At 50.7% G+C, this 10,381-nt stretch overlaps 2 protein-coding genes across 6 annotated transcripts in view; one reads left to right on the forward strand and one right to left on the reverse strand.

Moving 5' to 3' along the window:
- Positions 1 to 2,765, forward strand: part of ELOVL1 (ELOVL fatty acid elongase 1) — a 5,660-nt gene extending 2,895 nt beyond the window's left edge. For 3 of the 5 annotated variants that reach the window (XM_045291924.1, XM_045291925.1, XM_004699504.2), the window contains 7 exons: positions 660 to 719; positions 866 to 1,056; positions 1,227 to 1,307; positions 1,432 to 1,488; positions 1,574 to 1,679; positions 1,764 to 1,900; positions 2,037 to 2,765. In XM_045291924.1, coding sequence (XP_045147859.1) covers positions 674 to 719; positions 866 to 1,056; positions 1,227 to 1,307; positions 1,432 to 1,488; positions 1,574 to 1,679; positions 1,764 to 1,900; positions 2,037 to 2,261 — 843 coding nt within the window. In that variant the 5' untranslated portion in view covers positions 660 to 673 and the 3' untranslated portion in view covers positions 2,262 to 2,765. Of the gene's footprint in view, positions 1 to 22; positions 720 to 865; positions 1,057 to 1,226; positions 1,308 to 1,431; positions 1,489 to 1,573; positions 1,680 to 1,763; positions 1,901 to 2,036 lie in introns of those variants that run through there. The other 2 variants (XM_045291922.1, XM_045291926.1) reach the window with 2 other exon arrangements.
- A 163-nt stretch (positions 2,766 to 2,928) lies between these two features.
- CDC20 (cell division cycle 20) lies at positions 2,929 to 7,105 on the reverse strand. Its single transcript, XM_004699505.2, has 11 exons — positions 7,042 to 7,105; positions 6,691 to 6,919; positions 6,431 to 6,579; positions 6,227 to 6,323; positions 5,913 to 6,041; positions 5,628 to 5,824; positions 5,414 to 5,508; positions 5,062 to 5,290; positions 4,782 to 4,907; positions 3,861 to 3,978; positions 2,929 to 3,177 (listed from the first exon to the last, which is right to left on the reverse strand). Exons 2-11 carry the CDS (start codon positions 6,869 to 6,871, stop codon positions 2,999 to 3,001), a joined length of 1,500 nt encoding a protein of 499 aa, XP_004699562.1. The 5' UTR covers positions 6,872 to 6,919; positions 7,042 to 7,105; the 3' UTR covers positions 2,929 to 2,998.
- Between the last annotated feature and the right edge of the window lie 3,276 nt (positions 7,106 to 10,381).

Consider the following 10,381-nt stretch of genomic DNA (forward strand, 5'->3'; position numbering starts at 1 on the left):
GCTTCCAGGAGAGGAAGGGCTCAGCCACAGACGCACCGGGAGCGGAGAGGCAAGGAGGTGAGAGCCCTCCGGAGGGCAGGGGAGAGGAGTTATCCCAGGTCCCTGAGGATCCCGGAGGGACTGGAGGGCTGGGAATGTGAGCCTCTCCGGGAGAGGAGACATGGTGAGAGGTGGGAGCCCCGAGAGGGGAGAGGAGAGAACAAGATGGGACAGGTTAGAGGGGAGAGTACCTTAGAGAGAAGACCCAGAGATGAGAGGTGTCAGAGATTCTGGTGAGGAAGGGAGAGAAAGGCGGTCTAATCTGGAGGTTCATTCTCTGCAGTTGGGGAAGGCAGAGCTCTGGGAAAGGGAGGTTCTTGAGAACAGGAATTAAGTACACTCTTGTAAGAGTGGAAGGAGGCCACAAATAAACATCTCTAGAGGAGAGTGAGATGAGGGAGGGAAAGGCGGAACAGCCCTCCCCAGGCAGACGGGATGTGTGGGGAGCAGATGCTGCCCCGAATCCCCAGCAATGTCCTTCTCTTACAGTTCTCTGCCCTTTCTGCAAGGAGGCACTGGGTGTTGTCTCACCTGGTTTTGTGTCCTATTTCTGTGGCTCATGGGTGGGTTGGAAAAATGCAGTGGGCCCTACCTGACACCCACCCTTCATACCTCCTCAGAGTCCTTCGCCAGGATGGAGGCTGTCGTGAACTTGTACCAGGAGGTGCTGAAGCATTCCGGTAAGATCCTGCTCATCGGCCACTCTCCTTTCCTGGGATCTCTGGACCTGGGGTTTATCCTGACTAGTCTCTGTGAACCTCATCAGGCCCGATTGGGAGATTTTGAACCCTACGATACTTCCTCACTCCTTGGACCTTGTTCACAGATCCCCGGATACAGGGCTACCCTCTGATGGGGTCCCCACTACTAATGACCTCCATCCTCCTGACGTATGTGTACTTCGTTCTTTCGCTTGGACCCCGCATCATGGCCAATCGGAAGCCCTTCCAGCTCCGAGGTTTCATGATTGTCTACAACTTCTCACTGGTGGCACTCTCCCTCTACATTGTCTACGAGGTGGGCCCCTGGGATACTGATGTGTGAATTCTTAGCCAAGCATAAGGGAAGGGCCTTAGGACCAGAGGACGGCATCTCTCCTCTCCAGAGAGTGTCAGACCATCTCTTCAGCGAGAGAAGGGGAAGCATGGGATGGAGGGTTTGGTAGTTTAATCTATACCTCTTCCTAGTTTTTAATGTCTGGCTGGCTGAGCACCTACACATGGCGCTGTGATCCTGTAGACTTTTCCAACAAACCCGAGGCACTTAGGGTAAGTAGGGGCTAGATCATAAACAACTTGGGGGATGGGAATACGAGGTGACCTAAGCTCGTCCCGTTTAGGGAGGCTTTCAGATCAGTGTGAAGAGTCTTAAGGATGCCCTAACCTTTTGCAGATGGTTCGAGTAGCCTGGCTCTTCCTGTTCTCCAAGTTCATTGAGCTGATGGACACAGTGAGTGGTTATTTAAGAACCTGGGGAGGGGGAGAAGGGAGAAACCCTGCTTCTGACACCCCCGCCACCTTCAATCTTCTCTCAGGTGATCTTTATTCTTCGGAAGAAAGATGGGCAGGTGACCTTCCTTCATGTCTTCCATCACTCAGTACTTCCGTGGAGCTGGTGGTGGGGGGTCAAGTTTGCCCCTGGTGAGTGGGTAAAAAAGGCCACTGGGAGGAATGGGGAACCCTGGGGCTTGGCTTGCTTGACCCTGGTTCATTGTCGGATTACAGGAGGAATGGGCTCTTTCCATGCCATGATCAACTCCTCTGTGCACGTCGTCATGTACTTGTATTATGGACTGTCTGCCCTTGGCCCCGTGGCTCAGCCCTACCTGTGGTGGAAAAAGCATATGACGGCCATCCAGCTGGTGAGGGTCCCCAGCCTGGCCTTGACTTTCCCTGCCCCCATCATGCCTAGTCTGGACTCTACCTTAACTCAAATCTACCGCCCCTTTTCCCCACTCAACGTTTCACTCCTGCTCTTACCTTGCCTCTCTGCCCTAGATCCAGTTTGTCCTGGTCTCGCTGCACATCTCCCAGTACTACTTCATGCCCAGCTGTGGCTACCAGTACCCAGTCATCATCCACCTCATCTGGATGTATGGAACCATCTTCTTCATGCTGTTCTCCAATTTTTGGTATCACTCCTACACCAAGGGCAAGCGGCTGCCCCGGGCACTTCAGCAGCAAAATGGAGCTCCAGGCACTGCCAAGGTCAAGGCCAACTGAGAAACAGGGCCTAGGTAGGCGCCCACCTAAGTGCCTCAGGACTGCACCTTAGGCAGCATCCATCCGTGCCCACCCCGCCTACACCTGTGGCCACGGCTTATATGGTCAAGACTGAGCAGGGGACAGGCCCTCCCCTCCCCACAGCTGGTTCACAGGGACCACCGCCTCATCCACTTCTCCAGGCCAGCCCCAGGGACATGGCTTCATTGCCCTCTGAAACTCCAGAGCAGGGGGCTAAAAGGGCTGGACATTACTTCCCCCTCCCTGCCTTAAACTGGGGGAGAAGCACTCAGGGCTGGCCCCACCAGGGTCTTGTGGCCTTTTCCTCACACTGAAGAGGTCAGCAATAATCTGCCACTGTGGACCCACGCTCCGTCCTCCTCCACCCCCACTGAAGCACAGAGCTTCTCGGCCAAAGGTCAGGGTGGGAGAGGGGCATGGAAATGCAGCCTGTGGAGGCTGCTCACTCACTGTCTTCATTAAAGTGACAGAGGAAACCACCAAGGCGGCTATGCGTGTACCTTGTGGGAATGGGAGAGAACGGGTGCAGGGGGACATAAGCCACTAGTCCTGTCTGACACAAGGAAGGATGGGCAAGGCTCCCAGGGGACGTTTCTCGTTCTCTGATCATTGGGAAGGCTGAAGAGCCATAGGTCATGCAAGGAAGGAGAAAGGGGGACATGGCTTTTATTAAAAACTTTAAAAAAACAAAAACAAAACCCTGGGTCGGGTGGGTCTCAGCGGATGCCTTGGTGGATGAGGCTGCTTTTGGCTGCGCTGGCCTTCTCCCGCTCTCGCCGCCGCACAGGGTCCAACTCAAAGCAGCGCCAGAGCCGCAGGGTCTCATCTGCTGCTGCGGATGCCACGGTGGCCCCATCAGGGCTCATGGTCAGATTCAGGACCCGGGCTGTGTGGCCTGGTAATGAAAAAAGCGGGGGTGGGGGATGGAAAGGAAAGCAAGACACATGAATATGAGGACAGCCTGTGGCCCCTCCCACTGAGGACATGTGAATGACAGCCTACAGCCCTCCCACTGATGGCTGCCTAACATCTGTGATTTTTAAACTGCTTTGAGATTTCATTTACATACCATACATTCCACCACATTATAGCGTATGGTGCTGTACACCCTAATAGGCTGTAGTTCACAAACTGTCTTCCAGTTGCCAGATCTAATCTATGAGCGCCCCCAAGCCCTGCTAAGCTTATTATATTAAAAACTCAAGATACAATTATTTCAAATGACAAGTGCGCACGGCTTTGCAATATGCATCAAAACATCATTACAGTAATTCAAAGATGTTTCAGTGTGTCTGGAAGTGCATAGAAAAGTACATCACATACTTGGACAAACATTTGACTGATCGAACTATGTGGACTTATGTACAAATTCAGCTTAAAGGCAGACTTTTTTTAGTCATCTGGGCACTGCCTGTATTCACGGCTGTGCAATCATCACCACGATCTAACTAGAATAGCTGCATACATGAGGGGCCCTGTCCCCTTTGGCAATCACTCCCTTCCCCGTCTCTGGATATTTACATTCTAGACATTTCATATAAATGCAATCCTACAATATGGCCTTTCCATCTGACTTACCTTTGAGCTCCGCCACCTTAGCCATGGTTGGGTACTTCCAAATAACCAGCTGGTTCTGGGCAAAGCCATGACCTGAGATGAGCTCCTTGTAGTGGGGAGACCAGAGGATAGAGCACACCTGTGGGGAGGAGATGGCATGAACACTACATATAGCAAGTGCTCCTCAAATCAGAGCTAAGTGTTATGCTCCCTGCCATAGTGCTTTGAAAGCATTAACATTAGCCATTTTATGGGGGAAGAATTGGACCTAAGGAAATCTCAGCTAGTTGCCTAAGGTCAGGTGTAAATTGTTAGGTGACAGGACCAGAACGTGAACTCAAGTTATCTGGCTACAGAGCCCAGGCCTCGAGAAAGCTGCTTGGGAAGATGGAAGGAAAAGAAGCTAGCATGGTTGCTAGGAGGCCTCAAACATCCTGGCTCAATTTGGATTATGGATGATGAGAGGCTATTGCTGTGCTTAAAGACAATGAAGATTCACCGTTTAGAAAGGCTACACAGATCACAGTGTGGAGGACGAATTAGAGAGCAGAACAATGAGGAGGCCATTGCAATCGTCCGCGGGGAGGTGAGGCTGCAGGAAGGAGAGAATTTGGGAGACTGGGTGATGAGGAGGAAACATTCTAGGCGTTTGCTTTTTTAATTTCTGAGAAGGCTTTGCCAGTCTCTAGTAATCTAAGAGGAGGAGCAAACACATTTTGGGGGAGGCAAGGGAAAATGCACATGGAGAGGTGGTGGCATGTCTACAGGACACAGGGTTGAAGATTATCTTACAAACTACTGGAAATATAAGTAGGAGGTGGGGAGACTCATGGATGAAAGCCAAGTTAGAATTTGGAAACCATCAGAGTCGGTGAAGCCACTGGAGTGGACAAGATTACCTAGTTAAGACTATAGAGACATCTAGACTAGGTGAAAGGCTACCTGAGAATGGGCATCCACAGCACTCAGACAGGCTCCAGAGCAGACGTTCCAGATGCGAATGTGTCGATCACTGGTACCCCCTCCTGTTGCCAAGACATTTGACTGCCAGGGACACCATGCTACAGCCTAGGTGAAATAAGATGGAATCAGCAGGTACTGGAGCTAGCCAAGGAGCTATAGGGGTCATGGATTTACCCAGCCTAATCCTACCACCCCGTTCCTTTAATAGTTCCTAGGGCTAGGGAAGCCTCTGGAGACCCCAACATAGCTTCACTCTCACCTTGACAGCGCCTTGATGCTGGGTGAATGTCTGCAGGGGAACCCAGCCACTCTCTCCAGGAGCGCTAGGCCACACATTGACCAAGTTATCATTTCCTCCACTGGCCAAATGTCGTCCATCTGGGGCCCAACGCAGCCCACACACTTCCTGGCTATGGCCACTCAGTGTGGCCACATGGTGTTCTGCTACCCGGACATCATGGTGGTGGATATGACCAGAGCGTGAACCACTGGGGAAAGGGAGGGGAAAAAAAAGAACCAAATAAGTTCTTTGGTGGAGCCAAACACAAGCAAGTTGAGCTGTTTCAGGCCAGGGCTGCACAGCCAGGAGTAGGCAAGGGTCCACCACTGACCTGGACAGGATGTAGCTATTCCAACAGAGGGAGCCCACTCTGGCAGAGTGACTGGTCATGTTTCGAAGCCTTTTCTGCTGTTGAACATCCCATAGCTAGAGGAAGAAAAGATCGTTGGGATCAGTGATGAGGATTTGGTATTAATGTTTCCAGCTGGGCAACCCCTCTTGGGTCTCAGGACCACAGTACACCACAGTACAAGGCCAAGCCTCACCTGCACTTCAGCACTGCTGGTGCCCACAGCCAGGTAGTTGCCCTCTTTGATCCAGGCCACAGAGGATATATATTCCCCAGGCTGCTCCATTTGTAGCAGCTGCAGGATGTCACCGGAGCTTGCACTCCACAAGTAGACACTGTTGTCCAGTGCCACCGCCAGTACATTTCCAGAGCTCCAGTCCACGAGATTCAGGTCTGCCAGAGACAAGGGATGAACATGAGAATCTTGCTTGCCTAGCCTATGGGCACTTGGTTTCTCTCCATCCCTTAAGGCTGCACTCACAATAGTCATTCCGGATTTCAGGGGCATCCAGAATACGATCAGGCAGGGAAGGAATGTAACGGCAGGTCTTCCGGCTGGAGCCAGGCGTGGCCTTTTGGCTATAAAGTACCTTCAGCCGATTCTGGTAACCTGTGGCAACAGGAAAGGCGGAAAAGGTTCAGAACACTGGGAGAGCTGACACTAGTTCCCCTCTCCTAGGTTTTCCATGGGAAGAACAAACCGACTTCTCCCCTCAGCCCCGGGGGCGGCGGGGAGGGGGGGTGGCGGGGCGGGGGCTGACAGTTCCCTCCAAGAACCCCTTTTTGAGGTCTTACCTTCTGGGGCATTCTGGGGTTTTCCACTGAGCCTTAGGATCTTGGCTTCTTCGACATCAAAACCGTTCAGGTTCAAGGCCCACGCTTTCTGGTGTTCCTGGGTGTGAATAAAAGGTTGGTAGTCAGACAGGGAGAGGGCATCAATGCAAATAGGCAGAGGCGGCGGCGTGCTCTTTCCTGAGGCCCCTCTGGACACATGCATACCTTCTTAGTGGGCGTCTGGCTGTTTTCGGGCTGGTTCTCTTTGCTGAGGAGGAAGCTTGCCACTTCCATCTGGGAAGCACTGCGATGGGGGATATAGCGGTCGCCCCCAGCTTTGCTGGGGGTGGCCTGAGCTTTGGAGCTGGATTTACCTGGGGCGAGGAGAAAGCGGGCTGACTTTCGGACCAGACTTCCAGGGCTGCAAGAATGCACGCTGCTCTCAGCCATCCCCTCTTGGCCCGGGCCCCGCCGCACCCACTCACCAGGAGTTCGGCCGGGGGTCCTGCCGGCGCTGTGGGATCGGTTGGCCGCCCGCATGGGAGAGGGCGCCGGGCCCGCCGATTCCTTAGCTTTGCGCTGCCAGCGTGCGGGGGGTGCATTGGGGATGGGAGCGTCCAGCTGGAGCAACGAGTGCAGGTCACTCTCGAACACGAAGTGCGCCATGGGCGCGTCCTGGAAGCGAGGGTCCTTGGAGTTGGCACCGGCCGAGTCCTGGAAAAAGGCAGCCGGCAGTGCTCGGAAGACGCGCTCACGGCCAGCCGACCCCACCGCCCGCCGGCAGCCCCGCTCCCGAGGCAGCCGAGCACCCCAGGCAGCGGCCCGCTTCGATTTACCACAGCTGAGTTCCTGCGTCCGCTTCCTGTCAGGTTCCAGTCCCGAACCAGCCTTCGCAACGCCAGCCTACGCCTCTTAAACTCTCCGCTCCTCGTCCTCATTGGCTCCTTCAAAAGCCAACGGTCTCAACAGTCCTCGTCGCCTATTGGCCTCCATGACACAGGGGGCGGGCCTTCCGGGATACGTCACGATCTCACGAGATTCCAGCGGCGGGACGCGATTTGAAGGGTGAGCAACGTTTAAAGCCCACCCTTTCTATTTATTTATTTTTAATTCTCCGCGATTTGGTGCGGCAGAGCGCGGAGGGGCGGGGCGCGGAGGGGCGGGGCGCGTCCGGGAAGCCCGGCCTTCCATTCATTCGTCAGCTGCCCCTCCCCCGCCGCGCGCCGAGAGGGCGGCCGAGGGGCTGTGGGCCGGAGTGACGTCACGGGTGAACTCCGCGGGATCCAGACGCTTGGAGCTGGGGGCGTGGCCTTCAGGCTTTGGAGGGAGCAAAGAGGGCGGGCGGCGCGCAGGCGGGGTGGGGCCAGGGGAAAGAGTTGGTTAGCGGTGAGTGGGAAGGCCCGAGCCAGGGGGTAGTACCTGTTTGGCGTCGCCCGGGAGGAGGGGGGGCCCGGCTAAAAGCGTTGGTGGCGCAGCGGGGTAAGCGTTGGGTTGCTACCTCCAGGGTCAGCAGTTCGAGACCACCCGCTGCTCCTGGGTGGGCCAGCCGAGGCTCTCAGCTTTCATAAAGATTGACAGGGTCCGAAACCCACAGGGTTGTTGCCACTCAGAATTGCCTGGATGGCAGGGAGCTGAGGAACGCAGCTAGGAAGAAAGTCAAGTCGTGCCTGTCTGTCCTTCTTGTGTACAAACCGAAAATCAGAGTGGAAGAGAGGAATTCCTTAAGATCAAGAGAAATGTTCAGTTGCACCCTGCACACACACACACACACACACACACACACACACTCACACACACACACTCACAATGGATAACAGTTCCAAATGTGAAAACTGAAAGTATGAAATTTTTCGAAGAAAATTCAGAGGCAAAGCGATCGGGCCTAACTTTTAACAGTGGATTTTAGAAAAAACAAAAGCATAAACAGCTCCAGACAAAATAAATAAATGGAACCCCATAGAAAGGTATTTTAAAAATTGTTCATCAGAAAGACAAGCTGCTGATGGAATACCTTCGGGAACCATATATCTGAGAGAGAGAAAAACCTTAATAACCAAAATATGTATAAAACTTCAACAAAAAGACCAAAAACCCAAACATAAAATGGGAAAAATGCTTGAATAGACATTTTACAAAAAAAAAAAAAAAAGACCTTCAAATGGCCACTAAAAATGCTCAGCATCATTAACCATCAAAGAGGTGCAAATCAAAATCACAGTAAGATTCCATCTCACTTCTTAGGGTGCCAAGGGAAAGACTGGGCATTCTCCCCCTACAAGCAGTGGTCTTGGAGAGGGTCAGTTCTACTCTGCCCTACGGGGCCGCTCGGAGCCAGCATCCACTCAGTGGCAACGAGGGTTTTTTTGTTTTTGTTTTTGTTTTAAAGCAGTTGTTCTCAACCTTCTTAATGCCGCGGCCCTTTAATACAGTTCCTCATGTTGTAGCGACCTCCAACTATAAAAATTATTTCATTGCTACTCCTTAGCTGTCAATTTGCTACTGTTAGGAATCGTCATGTAAATATCTGATATGCAGGATGTATTTTCATTGTTACAAATTGAACATCATTAAAGCATAGTGGATAATCACAAACACAATATGTAATTATATATCGTGTAATATGTATTTCTAATGACAAATCAATGCCATTTTGTCTTGAAGCACGGTGTCGCATGGGTAGCAGTCTTCACACCGGGTACTCGTGTGTGGGCGTGTCTGCATGTGGGCAGACCCGTGTGGAGATGGATAGAGGAGCGGTGCCTGGGTTTCTAAGACCATCAGAAATGTGCGACCCACAGGTTGAGAACCGCTGCTTTAAAGGATGGCTAGGATAAAAACAATGAGAAACACACACACCACACACACGGGCACTCTCCAGAAAATAACAAATGTTGGTGAAGAAGAGGGGAAATTGGAATCTTTCTCCATTTCTGGTAGGAATTCAAAATGTTACAATGGTTGTAGAAAACAGTGTAGGGGACTCCTCAAAAGAGTAAATATAGAACTACTACACGATGCAGCATCCCCTCTCGTGGGTGTATACTCAAAATACTTGAAAAGAGACTCAAAAAGAGACCTGTACATCAATGGACACCGCAGCACTGTTCCACCTGAAGGTGGAAACGGCCACATGCCCATCAATGCATGAATGGATACACAAAACGTGGTACACATGACTGTAAACAATGGAATACTACTCAGCCAGTAAGAAAAAAATGAAGGCTTGCTAGCTGCTACAATATGAACGGAATTTGAAAATAGTATGTTGAGAAATATGTCAACCACAAAAGAACAAATATTGTATGACCTTGTTTTTTTATTTTAAAACTTTTTATTGTGAACTGGGAGAACATTTACAGAGAATATCATCTTTTTCTGTTCAACAATTCATACACATTGTTTTATGTCATGGTTGCAACCCCCCCCCCAAAAAAAGACAAAAAACAATGACCTCCTCTTATTGGGATCACCTTCTTCTTCACAAGTTAAGATATGTCTACTCTCTACTTAGTAATTTATCCTCCCTTCCCCTTCCACTACTGGTAAGTATCAAAGGATGCTTCTTTTAGTGTGAAAACTTTTCTATTCATTTATTTATCATAGTGGTCTCATACAATATTTGCTCTTTTGTGATTGACTTATTTCACTCAGCATAATGTTTCACAAGTTCATCCATGTTAGGAGGTGTTTCAGATTCATCATTTTTTAACGTTGCATGGCATTCCCTAGTGTGTGTGTACCATACTTCATTATGCCATTGATGGACTGTCCAGTTGTTTCCACCTGTTTGCTGCTTTATGAATAGTGGATGACATGGCTGTGCATATGTCTATTCATGTTGTAGCTCTTTTTTCTCCGGGTCATAAGGTTTTGTGTGTTTTTTTAATCTCCAAATATTTCAAGGAAGCACCATGCAATTTTCCACAGTGGTTACACTATTATACAGTTCTTTTTAAAAAAAAAATCATTATTTTGGGGGCTCATACAACTCTTATCACAGTCCATACATGCATCCACTGTATGTCAAGCACATTTGTACATTTGTTGCCATCATCGTTCTCAAAACATTTGCTTTCTACTTGAGCCCTTGGTATCAGCTCATTTCCCCCCTCCCTCCCAGCTCCCTTCTCCCTCATGTACCCTTGATAATTTATAAATTATTATTTTGTCATATCT

The sequence above is a fragment of the Echinops telfairi genome, unplaced genomic scaffold (assembly GCF_000313985.2).
Source record: "Echinops telfairi isolate 266 unplaced genomic scaffold, ASM31398v2 ScPeMD7_443;HRSCAF=831, whole genome shotgun sequence".
Classification (NCBI taxonomy): domain Eukaryota; kingdom Metazoa; phylum Chordata; class Mammalia; order Afrosoricida; family Tenrecidae; genus Echinops; species Echinops telfairi.